Source organism: Protopterus annectens, chromosome 10.part0, assembly GCF_019279795.1.
Source record: "Protopterus annectens isolate FY-2018-M chromosome 10.part0, PAN1.0, whole genome shotgun sequence".
In the NCBI taxonomy this organism is placed as follows: Eukaryota; Metazoa; Chordata; order Ceratodontiformes; family Protopteridae; genus Protopterus; species Protopterus annectens.
The window spans coordinates 898,737,598-898,754,967 of NC_056744.1; the positions used below are offsets into that span (position 1 = coordinate 898,737,598).

At 39.4% G+C, this 17,370-nt stretch overlaps 1 protein-coding gene across 1 annotated transcript in view; it reads left to right on the forward strand.

Annotated features, from left to right (window-relative positions):
* The window catches only part of ABCD3 (ATP binding cassette subfamily D member 3), a 1,370,685-nt gene that overhangs the window by 495,159 nt on the left and 858,156 nt on the right, over nt 1-17,370 (forward strand). Inside the window, exons 5-6 of the mRNA XM_044085690.1 lie at nt 1,336-1,405; nt 2,122-2,219. Of these exons, the coding sequence (XP_043941625.1) occupies nt 1,336-1,405; nt 2,122-2,219 (168 nt within the window). The remainder of the gene's footprint in view (nt 1-1,335; nt 1,406-2,121; nt 2,220-17,370) is intronic.

Here is a 17,370-nt window from a genome sequence, read left to right on the forward strand (position 1 = left end):
TTGCAAAAGGTGTTGAGAGCAGAGAAAACAGTCATAAAGCATTTGTTTTAGTTTACGTAACTGACAAAGCAGTTGGTTATTACCAGATAGCAATAAACATTGACATCAGTATGCCTTGCTTGGGCATGCTGACTGAACCAGAACATTGATGTCAATTTATTGAAGACTTGAATATGTTCAGCATTTTAAACATCCATGACTATCTAGACTTTCTCCCTGCCTCGCTAAAAGAACCCTTTCATTAGTGCTTTCCTCAGAGGATGTGGGCTGAGTATTGGGAGAGGTGCTGTCACCTATGGGGCTGGGATTTTTTGGGGGATTATGCCCAAGCTCCCCCCCACATAAATTGGTACTAGAGAAGGGGTGACCATGTAAGGAGGATGTGCTGACTTAACTCCCTGCCTCTGTCCAGCCTCCTTGGACACATGACCTCCCTTTGTGTCATGGGCCAACGTAACCGATTGTATGGCATGATCACCTTGGCAAACCCCAGTCCTGCCCTGCCATTATCCTACACACCTAAGCTCGCAATTTCAACCCAAAGTGATGACAAACGTAGGGATACAATCTACTTAAAGGTAATACTATATATTAGTCGACCCTGGAACCTAGTAATACCACTGATGTTAACACTTGAGTGTCTTAGTGCAGGTCATGCTCATTTCTTTAAAAAAAAAAAAAAAAAGCCCTTTTGTCTAGATAGTGGTGACATCAGAATAGGCCTGGGAGAAGAGATCTAAAACACCTTTAAAGAATTTACAGAAGTAATTCAGTATGGAGCGTATGATGCAAAAATCTTATATTGTTTCTCACTTAGAGACTGAAGCTGAGGTAATCTGATCCTTACTTGAATGTTGAAGTGTCTTTAAGAGGTAGGAGTTTGATAATATCTGTCTGTTCTCATTTTAGAGATATACCTAGCCATGTGTGCATCAGTTTACATGTTGTCTGTCTTAATGGGTGTGCTGTTAAGCTGCATATGTGCATTGCGTACAGATGAGTTTTTGTAGTGGGGATTTTTTTTTTGCAATGAGCAGTATACAGAATGCTCTACAAATTACAAGGATTTTCATACATGTGGTAGATTAGCAGTTTGTAACGCATCCCTTACTTACTCAGTTTGAAGACAAGTCTGGCTGTACCATAGATGGATCCACTTAATTCCAAGGCATTCAGGGTGCATCAGTGCTGCATTTGATTAATTGTATGTCAGTTATTTAGTTACTGAAACAAATTAAAGATCTGAACCACTTGTCCACACAAAATATCTAGTTAAATAATCATCAAAGAGTTTGCTTTTGCAATTAATGTGTTTGTGCTTGTGATGGTTTGCAGTGCAATTATTGGCCGTACTACGAAAGATTTCAAGAGATACTTATTCAACTTCATCGCTGCCATGCCTGTTGTAAGTTTTTTTATGACTGTTTCACTAATTTAATGTAGAGATATAAATATGTAATATGCATTTTGGACTTTTAATCCTTTCCATTAATCTGTCAACTGCTGCCACAGTTGTGTGCAAAATGTTTGCTCTTAACATGCTTATGGAATGCCCTGTTCAGTAGCTGTGGAGCCTGCTGCCTGTCAGTGGTATTTCCCCTTTTTTTCTTAGACATATGGACTTCCTTTCTCATGTTAACACAAGATATTGGTTAATGATGGCATTACGACAGTGACCATTTTGTTATATGATTCTCAACACGCATGCTGCATTACCAGTGCAAGGAAGACCTACCTGAGCAGAGGGCATCCCTTTTGATGTTTGGTCCTGCTTTTTTCCTGCTGAACCATGGTGATTCAGGCCTGTTTACAGACCCCAGTTTGCTTGTTTAGCTTAAAGGTTAATTGGGGTCTTTTGGCTGTTCAGCATCATAATGTCCAATTATAAGCTTCTGTGGAAGGTTTTGAAGGCTGATCAGTTTATGAAAATGCTGCAATCTAACAGCAACTATATTGATTCTATCTGAAAGTCTGCAGCATCTAGTTAATTTAGAACAGCTGAGCAATTGTTTTTGAATCATGAAATTCTGCTTATTGATTTAAAATTGTAGTTTTGATGAAAGAAATGTTTCTTACTGGATGTCAATAAGTAATGTACTGAATAATGATATCTGTTTGCAGATCTCGTTAATAAACAACTCCCTGAAACTTGGCTTGAATGAGTTGAAGCTTTGTTTTCGTGTAAGGCTCACTAAGTACCTCTATGAGGAATACTTGAAGTAAGTTGTCATGCAGTTTATTGATTACTTTTGACATCTTGCACATGTTTACTGGATAATGGTAATGTGTTACTGTCATGGTAAGCTATTTCCTTCCACTACCTCTCCCATGGAACCATTGCATTTTGCGCATGCTTAAGTCTTCATTACAGAATATCAAAGATAATTTCCTTTGCTTCAGGCAAGTTCACTGTTGCAGTATTCCAGTACCTGTTGGGTTATTTCACCAAATAGCCTGGACATCCTGCCAGAGTTTCAAAAACAAAATCTCTCTTAGAGCCATACATCTGAAGTATGACCTATGTCTGTGGGTGTAAGGGTACACAAGTGGAAGTATGAGCATGAAATCCTATCTTGCTTGCCAGTACAATTGCAGGCTTCATATCTGTTGGTCTGTTTTTGTGTGATAGTTTGTACCATCTACTTAGATGTGCCCTTTTGGGGAACCTTTCCTTTTTTCTTTGTTCTTTTGCTGCAATAAAGTGTTAGATATCGGCTAATAGGGCTGAAGTGTGATGTTTTGCAGACAGATTCCTTATAAGAATCTCCACTCCTAGTGTTTCTTTGTCTTTGAGCAGAACATGACTGAATGAATTACCAGATTTTCCCATAGTTTCTACCTAAAACACCACCATACGCATCTTTCCTCTCTTAATACCTATTTAATGACTTTGCGACTAAAATGTCTTGCCCAGTGTAAGATTGCAGAACCTACACAATCCAATGTCCTGCTTATTCTGAAAACAAATTAAATGGTCTAGGCCTGAACCATCATCTGCCTAGCCATACTCTGGCATACCTGTTAAGGTTTTGCAAGAACACACAGCATGATCCATTATTTCTCAGGCTCCAGCTGCTTAACTGACAAAACTGATTATAGCAGAGAAAGGGGAACCTAGGTCTATTTTGGAAGGCTGAAGGGCATCCCTTTGGTTTGAGAAGAGGTGCCTGGGTCTCTTGATAGAAGTACTCCAAGGGTTGGAGCAGCAGAGCTTTGTTAAAGTGGATATCACCATCAAGAATAAGAAGAAACAGAAGACTAAAAATGTTTTTTCCATCTCAGATGCCCCAACAAAAAGAATGGATAGAATTTTCTCAAGGCCTGTTCAAGTCCATTTTGTGTCTGAAACCTTCTCTTCTTTCCACTACTCTTTTGCACTTTATTCCACAGAAGATGCAACTTGAATTTTCTTCTGAGAAGAATGATGCAGATTCTGACTAGGATGAACTGTCCCTGGACTACTTATCTTAGATTCTGTCTCCAGGCCAAATGGCTTCATTTGATAAGGATACCTTATCCTTTGACTCACTTGTTGAGTAAGTCTACTGTGGGGAAACCATCACAAAAATGATGCAGCATTTTGAGTGGTAATCCAGACAAGTCTTTGATGTGCAGAAGATATATTAAAATTTACTGGAGATTGGTAATCCCACGCCTTCACTTGTTCCTTTCCTAGATGCATCTCCTCTGCCTGTCAACCTCCAGCCCTAAGAGACCAGATAGGTTCTATAGAGTACTTGATGATGTAACATTCTTCTTTAAAAATCTTTTGGCAGACCTCTTTGCTTTTTCAGTTTCTACAGACAAGCCCTCCAAACTTCTGCCTGCCACTAATATCTTACCCTCAGAGATCTTAGGGCCATGGGCATATATGGAAAGGTTTGACTTCTTCCATGTTGGCTTTCAGAGCTTTGAATTACCAAACACAAATGATTGCATAACTGAGAATAGATCAGAAGTATTTAAACAAAACATTGTTTACCTTTGATTTGTCTGAAACAAAACAGCAGGCTGTTTCCATGGAGTGTTAAGTGCAGTTATGATGCAGTGGAAGCTTCATCCAGAGCAGCTTATACTAGATATGTTATCAGAAGATTTGGATGGCTTCACCCTCAGCTAATTTGAGGATGTAAAAGCAAAACTTTTGGATTCCCCCTTTAATAGGGACATCTTGTTTGGTCCAGAGGTAAATACCTTGTTTAAATATTTGCAAGAAAAAGGGAAAATTTATGCTGGAATTCAATCTTCCTCACCTCTGTTCTCAGTTATCAGAGGAACTGCCTGGCTAAGCCCACTTCCTTTTTTCTGAAGGGGAACTTAAGGCCTGCACAGAAGGGCAGAAAAATGCCTATAAAGAGATTTCACTTTAAAACCTACCAGCGATTCCAAAACTTGGAAACCTTCTTTCCAGACAAATCAACCTGACTGTTTTCTGCCACCTCCTGTTTCCTCTGTCCATCCCTCCCTCTGTTAGAAAGACTAAGCCTATCCCTTTTTGCTTGGCAGCTCATAACTTTAGACATGTGGGTCCTATCAATTATTCAGTGCTACAAAATGACTTGGAAGGATATTCTACTTTTCAAAGTCATCCCACCATCCCCCTCCCAACCAGATGCACCTCTTACCCCCTATTTTGCAGGGTCTTCACAAACAAGGTAAATAGTCTGTGCCTGCACAGCATGTAGGAAAAGGGTTTTTATTCCAGTTTTCCTGGTACCCAGAAGGGAAAAGAATGGCGTGCCATTCTAGATTTTTCCAGTCTCAACACTTTTCAAAAGGTAATTTCTTTCAAAGTACTGTTTCTGCAGACTCGTTCCTTACATTCTTCCACAAGCCTTCCTGGTATCCTGGGATCTGAAGAATGCTCATCTCTATAATTCCAATTCATCCCTATTTTGGGATGTTTTAAGAATTTTGTTTGCTCATCACACTTTCAGTTCTCTAGTTTACCCTTTGGGTTATCTACAGTCCCCTAGGGTGTACAAAATGTCTAGCACCTGCTATTACCTTTTGAACTCTGGGAATTAGAATTTTCCCATACCTTGTCAACCTGCTGATACAGGCATATTCTTAGGAATATTTGTTAAAGCATCTCAACTTAACTGTCTTCTACAGAATCTGGGGTTTACAGTATATCTAAAAGTCTGCATTTCCCCTACCCAAGATCTGTTACTGCTAGTCATCAGGCTAGACACACATCTCATGCTGGCCTTCTACAAGTGAAGGGTCCAATCCCTGTCCATGTATTTTCAGTTCCTTCTACCTCTTTAATTCTGTCCTCCAAGAGAAATTTTCAGGTTTTGAGATTCATGGTGACATCCATCCCCATGGGTTCCTTTTGCAAAACTGCATACAAGAAAGATACAGTGGTACCTAAAGTCTCCCTGGTCAAAACATGGTCATCCTCTGGACACGGCACAAGTTCCAAATCAAGAAATGCTTGTAGCTTGTAAAAATCTTAATAGAACTAAAAAAATTAAATGTACAAATGTGCAGAGCACACAGCTTTCGGGTACAACCCTTCTTCAGTGCAAAGACGTGTGTTCCAACAGGTGTTTTATGTCAAGACAATAATCACATGACATCCATAGCCAATAAAATCTGAACAAATTAAAACATTCTCATCATGTAACAATTGTATAACTTCCTAAAAACATACAAATTACCTGTGCAACATCTATAAGTATATATACACATGTAAATGTGTAGACGCAAAATAAATGTAAACATCTTCATCTCTTTAATTGCATTTGCTTCTTAAACAATATTGGCTTAATAGTGGTTAGTAATAGAATAGGTGATGTAAGATATATTACTGTTAATACAAGAATTCATGGAGTGAAAGAAATAATAGAGAAACTGGGGAATATTAGAAAGTAAAAGTATGCCTGATCTAAAGAAGTTCATTACGAATGAACCTAAGTTTGCATACAGAAATTGTATTAATCTTAAAAGAAGACTTTGCTATATGGATGTTAGGTCACAAGTAAAGAAAGAAACAATAATAAGTAAACAAAAACAGGGAACACTTTCATGTTTTAACTGTGTGAGCTGCAGATATATTTCTTCAAACAGTACAGTTTTTTGTAAATCCTAGCTCAGGGAAAGAATATAAGTTTAATTTATTTGGTACATGTAATATAGTGAATATTGTTTATCTGGCGACATGTGTAAAATGTCCTGTATTCTATGTAGGTAAATGTAATAAAAAACTAAAAGATCGTATAATAGAACATTGCTTTGAGATTCGTAGAAATGATTTGTCAAATTCATTAGCCAAGCATATAGTTAAAGATGGTTAGCCAATCATATAGTTAAAGATGGCTGTGAACATAGCTTTGTGTTCAAAGTGATTTGATAGAATTTATAAGAATGTAAGAGGGGTGACTTAAATAACTTATTGGAACTGAGAGAGTATGCATGGATAATAAAACTTCGGGCTGATAGTCACCCAGGACTAAGCACAGCAGCTAGTATTAAGCCTGTATTGGTTTAGAAGCAAATGCAATTAAAGCAACGAGGGTATTGTTTACATTTATTTTGTGCATACACATTTACATGTGTATATATACTTACAGATGTTGCATAGCTAATTTGTATGTTTTAGGAAGTTATATCATTGTTGCATGATGAGTTTTAATTTGTTCAGATTTTATTGGCTATGAATGTCATGCGATCGCTGTCTTATGTATTCTAACAGGTGTTTTATATCAAATGTCTTTGCACTGAAGAAGGGTTGTACCTGAAAGCTGTACGCTCTGCACGTTTGTATGTTTTATTTTTCTTAGTTCTGTTAAAGATTTTGCAAGCTACGAGCATTTCTTGGTTTGAACTTGTGCTGTGGTTTGCAGAATTAATATCATACCTCTATTAGCTGCAGGAACTTGTCCTTTTGCTTGTTTGGACTACCATCCTCTGGGCACTCAGATTGCACTTCTGCCCATTCTGAAGAAAGAACTTCAGTAGTAGATATCTTGGGTAAAACTCAGTCCAGGCCTTCCATTCAAATGAGTGGTTCCTTCACAGGAGCTGCAAGCAGTTGCTTCAGAGCTAGCTTGGAGGGCATGGATGGATCCCCCAAGAATCCAGGGAAAGTGGACCCCAAAACAAAGGATGTATAACGCATCATTGTAAAGGAAATAAGGGCACTCATTCAGGCCTTGCACATTTTCTCCCATTCATGAACTCCAGGTCGCCTCAGGATCTTCACAGACAGCACAGCAATCAAGTCTTATATAAATAAGAATGGAGGGAGAGACAAAGTCCTAACTATGCAGAAGGGCTTTGCTTGCAAGGAAACGGGCTATAAAAGTAAATCTGTCCCTGTGAACAGTTTATATTCCTTCCCAGGACATTGTCCTGGTGGATTTTCTAAGCAGATAAAGGGGAGAGGACCCTCATGAATGGATGTTTGAGGGAGACCTTCCTAGACGTAGTCCACAAACAGGGCATTCCTCAGATAAGCCTATTTACCTCCATTCACAATAAGCTACTAAAGCTGTTTTGCTCCAGTACTCCTTGTTCCCATGCGTGGACGATGGAAGCCATGAATTTTCCTTGGGAGGGGAAGTTTCTTTATGCTTCCCCCTTTCTGTAATCGTAAAGGTTATGCCAAGCCTGGAATCTTGCTGGTGACTCCCTTTTGGCCCAGGCAGCATTGGTTCGCCTTGTCTTTCATCTGGTCACGGGTCATCACCACAAATTAAAAGAATATTTCCTCCACCGATAATATTGCAAATAAATTTATTGTAGAACAGTTAAAACAGTTAAAACAAGAAATAGTCCACAACTGAACCAGCAACCAACACCGGTAATCCGTTTCTTAGTTAGGCTTTAAATTAGCAGCTAATTTAAAGCCTAACTAAGAAACGGATTACCGGTGTTGGTTGCTGGTTCAGTTGTGGACTATTTCTTGTTTTAACTGTTTTAACTGTTCTACAATAAATTTATTTGCAATATTATCGGTGGAGGAAATATTCTTTGACTTCGGAGGAAATCCCTTTATTGTGCGGGAAAGCGGACTGTTTCTGTCTGTGAACTTTGTGTTCGGAGGAGGTTTGTGTTTTTGTAATCACCACAAATTACTCTACAGAGTGGACTTGCACAAAACAAGGGCTCTTTGCTTCATCCCACTCTATCTGTCAACCTGACAGGGTGGATGGTAAAATTCTAATATCTTTCAGACACAAGTTTTCTAAGGATGTGCTACAGGTTCTTCAGTAGGCAATAAAACCTACCACTAGAAAGTCTGATATACCAAATGGAAAATATATAGTTTACCTGATGTCATACCAACAAGCAAAATCATGCTTAACCCATGGTTCCTACAATTCTCTGTTAGTTATTGAGAGCCTGTGTAGCCTACCCTTCTATTAAAGTACATTTATCTGTCATCTCCATGTTTGCTTCTAGACCCACCACTGCTTTCTAGGCCTGAGTTAAAACTGCTTCTCAAAGGGGTTCTTCATTCAAAAACCACCTAGGAAAGCTATTCTTTTTTTTTTTTTTTTTTTTTCAGAGACCTAAATTTTGTCTTGGAACACCTTAAACATTACCTTTTGAGCCAGCAGCTTCTGCTTCTTTGAAATTCTGCTCATAGAAAACTATTGTACTAGTAGCCTTCACCTCTTCTGGGTTTCTGACCTTCAAACCCTTATGGCTTCTCCTCCTTTACTTTTCATAGTGGCAGGGTATCTGTGAGGGTCAACTTTTCCTTTATGTCTAAAATGGTCAATAATTTGTCTCAACCAGGCAATAAATCTTCCCACATTCTCCCTTAATACTCAGAACGATGAAAGAATAATTTGTTCTGTAGATGTAAACGGGCAGCTCAGATTTGATTTAGACAAGACTAAAGACATTTGAAAAACTGACCAGCTGTTGGTTTCCTTCCAGGTGGCCAAGTTGATCAACCATGTCTGTAAGCAGACTACTGCCAATTAGATTTCTAAATCCATTTTCTTTTGCTATGCCCACCATGGTAAGTCCTTATCTTCTCTGGTTAAAGTCTGCTCTGCTAGAATAGTTGCTTCCTGTGGAGCCTTTTACAATGGGATTGATTCTAGAGCTATTCTGGAAGCAGCCACTTGGTCTTCTGTGCACACTTTCACAAAACCTTATGGGGTAGATACTTTGTCAAGATCCAGAGCCTCTTTTTGCCAGATCTGTTCTTTGTGGATTAAGTGACAGTTTCCGTATGTATGATCCATCCAGTCTTTGTAAATATTAAGCTTTGGGAGTCACAACAGTATTGGAGTACTGCAATAGTGATCTAAGAAAGTACATAGTACAGTTATAAAAGAACTTAAAATAGCAGTAGATGTCCTACTCTTCACTATTGAAGTATTTCCACCCTTCCTTCCCCTTTTTTCATGCTGTTTCTATGTTTCCCTCTATTTTCATATGGACTAAGTTGAATCCATTATCTGACTTTGCCCCTTCTTAGCTGACCTTTTGTTTTACCCATTTTATTACTGCCTTCAAGCCTCCTGGCTTTGAGATGGTGTTAGGATTTCACACTTGCACTTGTACCAGATACATACGTACCTCTACACCCACAGGCTTGGGCCGTATGTCAAATGTATGGCTCTGTGGAAGGTTATGGCTTTGGTACCCTGGCCCCTGCAGGACATCCAGGTTATTTGGCAAGACAATCCAACAGTTGCAATACTGCAACAGAGTTATGTAGGATATCTACTGATGTTCATCATTCAAACTGTGTCTCAGTAGCATAGGGGCTCTGGGTTTGCACCAACACCTGGTCTGGTAGCTTTCCAGAGCTCAGAATCGCCTCCTCTGACTCTGTGACAAGAGATTGTCTAAGTCCCTTTCATCAGAGGAAGCCTAATTTCTGTTACAGGAAGTCAGTAATTTAGTCTTGTACCAAGTCTAGGATCAGCATAGTTGAATCTTTTCAGCAGGCTGCATTCATGGGTTACAACTTCCAGATTCAGATAAAATTCCTTTGGGAACTTCACTTTTTCTTTATCATATAATGTTTTTGTTTCATTTTAAAACTGCTATTTTTTTATTTTAATATACATGCTATTTACTATTAATTACTGTTATTACTACTGATAATTCTTCTGGGAATTATAGAGTACTACTGTGGTATTTGCATGTTTAATACAGCTTTTATTTATCTATTTTTTTTTTTGCATTTGTTGACCAGTTCCACTGTGCTAAAGAGTGCCGATTTTCAGTGGAGGCCTAGGGAGAAAAGCTCCACAAAGATACAGATGCATACAATTTGATAAAATACAGTAACAATACAATGCTTACAATATGATTGAAGACAAGATGACAAATGCACAAATATGGTTATGTATGCTTGGGAACGCAAGTATGTCTTTCCATTAAAATTTAATGAAAGATGGAGTTTATATCTTCATTTTTTAGATGATATTTTTATTCTTTGGAAAGAACCTATTTCAGCCCACACAGATTTGGCTTACCCATTTAAAGAAGTTACATTCATTCCTTACGTTCACTAGTAAAAATTGGAATATTAGTATTGACTTCTTAGATGTAAGGTTGAACAAAAGACATGGTAGCAAAGAAATTTTGCTCCACTATTTTTAGAAAGGAGACTTTTTTTCTAATTCTTATTTGAACAATAGTCAACATCCCTTCAAAACTAGAAAAATATATTTTTAAAGGCCAGCTGGTGAGGGCTACGAGAATATGTTCTAGCTGGGACTAACTGAGGAAGGAGGTTCTATTTATTAGAGAATTATTTCTGGAGAGAGGTTACCCCGGAGATCTTATTAGTAAAGTGAGCAGAGAGGTGGTACCAGCTTGGGGTATGAAATTTAAACCCATTTTGGGTGTGGGTATCAATTCAGCAGGGACCACTTTGGACACCTTGAATCAACAGTTTAGAAGTAGTATGGTGCTTCCATTTGGTGAAGGTTCCAAAGAAGTTAAAGCCATAACGCTAAAATAATGGACTGTTTTTAGGAGTAACCTTGATTTATTTAGAATTTTTGGGGAAGAGCCAAAATTTGTGAACAAAATGGGCAAGAATCTGAAATATTTGTTTGGGCATAACATCATTGTACATAATCCATTTGAGAAAGGAACTAATAAACGTGGCTGTTGCTCATACTGCAAATATATTTTGGATAAAAAAATAATCTGTTTACCAAATTGCGCTCACCCAGTGGTTTTTAAACCAGGGAATTGCACAACAAAATGTTTAGTTTACTTGGCTGTATGTGATTCATGTAAATATTTTTATGTAGGTAAAACAGAGACGGCTTTGTAAACGTATTTATGAACATGTTTATGCAATCCTACATAAAAATGACAAAAATGCTTTGTTTAGACACTCATTGGAATGTGTAGATTTTTAAAAAATTAGATCTGATATTTTAGAAGTTGTACATAGATCTTCAAGAGGAGGCTGGTGGGAATTGGATATTGAACTATGTGAATTAAAATGGCATTTTTGTACTTTGTTCATTCCTTGAACTTGGTCTTAATGAAACCTTGTCAATAGCCCCTGTTTTAATGTATAGGGCTTTGACCAGATGAATTTACTGTATAAAATGAGGTCTGTCTTTTTTTTTAAAAGAATATACTTTTTTAATTATAAGTTATAAAGGCCAGGAGAGCAAAAAGGCAGTATATCCACTTAGAATACAGCACACATACAAATGTAGCTAAAAAGTCACCAAGCACCAAACAATCGATATTCCCAATATGTCAGCAAATATCTCAAGTCCACATTGTGGTCAATAAATCCACTCAGTAGTAGTATATAAACTCAGTGTAGAAACATATATATTCCAGTTTCTCAGCAGTATTCACTTCACCAGCTAAATAAAGGAACGGATTGACCACACAAATGTATCGAAAACCAGAATTTATTCAAATACAAGAAAAACGGCAAGCGCTTTCACCCGTAGGCTTCATCAGGCCATGGATAATTAAACATTTAAATAGCTTATATGCCTTCAAACACTTATTAGTAATGACATCACTTCCTGATGTTAATTACCATCTTTCTTATTCAAATAGCGCTTGAATAAGGTTAAATTCATAAAACATTGAATAAAACAAATAATTCTAACTATTCCAAAAATATATATCTCTTATATAATATATATGCATGTATTAAAAACAATAAAAATGCATATAAAAAGTGCGTTGAATTGTATATTAAAACACGCATTGAATATGCATGTATTAAGAACGGCAAACTATGCATTCATAAAAGGCACAATACCGTGCGCAAAAAACATACAATCCATTCCACTGACATCAATAATCTAATTCAAAACACATAATTCAAAACTGAATACACTATATTCCACTACATAAAATGAACGCGATTCCATACTCAGCCGTTTAACAAACACGACTATGTATAAGCACATAATACAATGTGATTGCATGTGCACCTAATATATACTATGTGCATCATATTACTATAAATAACTAAACATTCAGTAAATGTAATAAAAGATTCAAAATTCAAATAGATCCCTATCAACTATATGTATTATTTATATATTAAATAATAAATACTAAATAATAAAATATACAGTTACACATTTATATGTATATTAGAGTGTAGCAAATCTATTATAGTATATATATCACAATATGTAATAATTATATGCATCAAATCTATTATAGCATAATATAGATCACAGTGTAATTCATTAATCCTAATATTTATTAACTTTTAAACTCCTAGCCCTTAACATAGGTTTTATGTCATTAAGTCCTGGGTCCCGATGGGCCCTCAGCCTAATAATCCATTTACCTTCATGTTGCTCAGTTATATTACGTATAGGTCCTCTCCTAACAGTAGGTGTGTTGACATACATAACCATAAATTTAAATTTGTTCCATTGAATTATTAATTGTTTGGCCAATGCATTCTTATCTGACCCTATCCTAATATTGTAGTAATGCTCTCTAATCCTTTCTTTCAGCCATCTATCAGTCTTGCCCACATAAAAATTACATTTCCCACATGGTCGGATATTAATAGTAACATCACTCATCCGTGGTGTGAAATCAACTCTATTTGGACCACAGAGCATTCTATATAAATTTAGCTTGTTCTTATATATAAATTTAGGTACATCTCCCATGGGGTCACATGATAGATCAATCTGCAAGTTTTATACATCCAGTAACACAGCAAGTCTTTAAATTTCATTGTAATGCAACCTGTGAGACTATGCATGTGGTGTATTTGGCGGTCTGTCAGTCTTGCCCAGCATTTTATGGGGGCAAGACTGATAGACAAATGAAAGAAATATTAGAGAGCATTACTACAATATTAGGATAGGGTCAGATAAGAATGCATTGGCCAAACATATAATTAATAATTATTTATTTTATTTAAGTTACCTGTAACACATTGCACTTGTTACCTGGCACTTGCTCACTAAAGCAATTATAAGTCAGCACTAAAAATTAAAAGCACTACACCCTCGCTCCCCATTGGCCCTTGTTTTCAATTATAAAGGAATTCCCGATATTATTCTAGCATGTCCAAAGGTCAGTTGTCAATCTCCTCTCCAGTCCAGCTGGTGAATATGGGAATCTTGAGGCAATGTTACCACTGCCTCATGTACACAGACAACCCTCTCCTCCTCCCAACAAATTCCAACACATGTGAGAGATGCAACCATATAGCCAAACTGGAGGCTTAGCTGTCTCAACTCAGTACTGGCATAACCAGTCAGGAGGAGAAGGAAACCACACTCACTACAATTCCAGTCTCAGATAGACCTACCACGACAGCAAACCAAACACATAATCACACAAAAACATACTCGGAGGCTCTAAATAAAGATCTGCCTAAGCAGCAGAGACCTCCAAAGCAGACACCCAAGCAACCGCTACCCCAAAACAAAACACGTGCAACACATCTCACAAAGCCAATGTGCCGAACAGTCACAGCCCTTAAGGCTAAACAACACACCTGATACACTTGTAATAGGTGACTCTATCGTCAGGCACACTGACGTCCCGCTCACCAGGCTGAACAAGGAGAAGGTCACGGTGAGCAGCCTGTCTGGCGCTAGGATCCGCCACATAACACAAGCACTCGGGTCACTCCAAGGCAAGTACAAATATGACTCGGTCATTGTCCATGCTGGTGTGAATGACCTGAGATGTACCTCCCTGGACTACATGAAGAGACATTGAGGAGCTCTCTGAGCATGTAGCCCAGGCTGGTATGACCCTGACCTTGAGTAGCATCTTACCCTCACCAAGAATGATGCCTCAATATGAAGACAAGATAATCAATTTCAACCATTGGCTTAAGTATTGGTGTCATTCAAAGGGGATCCAGTGCCTGTCAGCTTGGGATGATATGCACGACAAGCCACGATGCTTTGCTAGGGACGGCTTGCACCTGTCAGCCCTGGGCTTTCGGATATTGGCAAAGGCTCTTGCTACCCCCATAGTGCCTTTTTTAGGCAAGGCTCAAAAGACAAACCCACCTCCATAGGTATCACAAGGGATAAGAAACTGAGTAAATGCTACTCAACGCTAGAAGTCTAAACCTCAAGATGCACGCACTCGAAACTCTCCTTAGCATGGAGAACATTGATATCTGTGCAGTAACAGAAACCTGGTTCAGGACTCCCGAGAGCACCTTAGCACTACCAGGTTATACCTCATACCATGCTTTTCGGCCCCAAAACTTGGACCGAACCACCAAAGGAGGGGGAGTATCGATAGTCATCAAAGATACCCACACCTCCAGGTTGGTGGCAAAGCATGAAGCATCAGAGACTATCCATGTGCAACTAACAGTGGGTAAAACTGCCTTCCAGTTTATAGCCTGCTACAGACCACCCTCCCAAACCCAGGAACCCCACTCTGCCTTCCTGAGAACACTGGAAAATATGAAGGTCTCTCCGAACACCATTATATTGGGCGACTTCAACTACCCAAACATAGATTGGGAGCATTACTCTAGCTTGAACACCCTTGCCCAAAGGTTCCTAGAATTCATAAACTCAAATGCTATGGAACAGCTTGTTACCACTCCCACAAGAGGGGAAAACATACTGGACCTGATCATCACCAACATGGGGACTCTATGCTCCAGACCAGAAGTGTATCCCTCACTGGTAAGATCAGACCATAAACTGATCTCACTGGATATTCATATCCCGACCCCACCCCCTGCCCAGAAAACCACAGTGAAAAACTTCTCTAAAGCAAATTTCACACTCTTCAAAACCGAGGTGGAATCCTTCAAAGCCCCCGGGCCTGTGGAAAATACAGCCCAGACCGCAGAATCCTTTATAAATGCATTCTATGAACACCTTCAGGAATGCATGGATCATGCAATCCCAAATAAAACCAAGACCCAATCCTCCAAAGGCAGACTACCTGTCTGGTGGACCCCAGCCATAAACAAACTATACAATAGAAGGAGGAAGCTACTACATGATAGAGCAAAATCCCAAAAAGGGAAGGCATCTCTGATCAGTATTAGCAAAAAACTAAGGGCACTCATAAAATCGTCAAAGGCCAGCTTCGAGAGAAAAATTGCACAGGACACTAAGGATAATCACAAGGCTTTCTTTAGTTATGTTAGGAACCTGGGTGGGAATTCTCAGATATGCTCAGAATTAGTCCAAAATGACAAAAAATACACTGATCCCACAGACATTGCCAACATCCTAGCTGACAGGTTCAGCGCAAACTTCTCCCCCCCTCCCCACCAAAAGGGCACATATCTATCCCAGCAGAGTGCTGCCCCCATGACTTCTCAGATGCTCAGGTGGGAGCCGCCCTCTCCAAAGCAAAAAACACAGCATCAATGGGACCAGACGGTGTCCCAGGCTGCGTCCTACATGAACTCCAAGAAGAGCTAAACCCAAACATAAAACTACTGTTCAATCTCAGCCTTACTACAGGATATGTACCCAAAGAGTGGCGTATAGCAACAGTGGTCCCTCTCCACAAAGGTGGTGCCTCAACAGACCCTGGAAACTATCGCCCCATAAGCCTGACTAGCTTGGTCTGCAAAGCTATGGAAAGGATCATCATGGACCTCATAAATAAAGATATTGGGGACCTACAGACACTGGATCCTACCCAGTTTGGCTTTAAGGGCAGATCCTGCCTCTTAAACCTGGTTGACTTCTTTGAAACAGTCACCAAGGCCATTGACGAAGGGAAGGTGGTCCACACAGCCTATCTGGACCTCGCGAAAGCCTTCGATACAATACCCCACTGGGGCATTATAGATAAGCTCACCAGCTTAAATATAAACCCCTATGTCACTAGATGGGTTGCAAACTGGCTCAAGGACAGAACCCACATGGTTAGAATTGCTGAAGCCATGTCAGACTCCAAACCAGGTACAAGTGGCGTCCCACAAGGCTCAGTCCTGGGACCTCTCTTGTTTGGTATATATTTCTCGGAGGTACAGGCCAACACGGAAGGACTGTGGCTGACCAAGTTCGCAGATGACTGCAAACTGGGCGCCATAATCGACTCTCCAGCTGACACAAGCATCCTCCAAAAGGGCCTCATAGAAACAGACAACTGGTGCCAGAGCCATGTCCTCAAGCTAAACGCCAAAAAGTGTATAGTCATCCCCTTTGGCAAAAACAAAGTGCCCACAAATTACCACATAGGTGGTAATCCATTAAGTACAGAAGAAGTAATTAGGGACCTGGGGACCCAAGTTGATAGCAATCTCTCATTTGACAACCACGTGGCCAAAGTGGTTAGAAAAACATTTTATATAGCCCACCTAATCATGAAGGGATTCACATCTAGATTAGGGGAGGTAATCGTGCCTCTTTACTCATCCCTCATCAGGCCCATAATCGAGTACAATGCCCCTTTTGGGATGTACCTTACCAAACACCTGCAGCAACTGGAAAGACCCCAAAAGTACCTCACCAAGAGGATCAAAGTGCTCAAACAGATGCCATATGCTGCCCGGTTAAAGAAACTCCAGCTCTACTCAGTGGCATACCGCCTGCTCAGAGGTGACCTGTGCCTGACGTATAAGGCCATGTCCAACTCGGAATTAAGGGACATGCTGCACCTCAAAAAATCCAAATCCCATCGAGCTACACGCTCGAGAGACTTGAACCTCAGCACTGAAATAAATAGGACATGCTGGAGGGACAGATTCATAACCCAGAGGCTCCCTTCACTCTGGAATAAAATCCCAGTCCAGGTTAGGCAGAGTCTCCCTCATTGACTCTCTTCAAGAGGAATCTTGATGAGTGGATGGGAGATCGTAGGTTTATCCCGGGTATCACTTCTGTGTCACTGTTAGACAGAGGCACAGTATACTAACCTCGAGAAAGGGCATAGCAAAATTAATTTAAAATGGGTGACGAAAGCCAAACACACTCTGGCTTG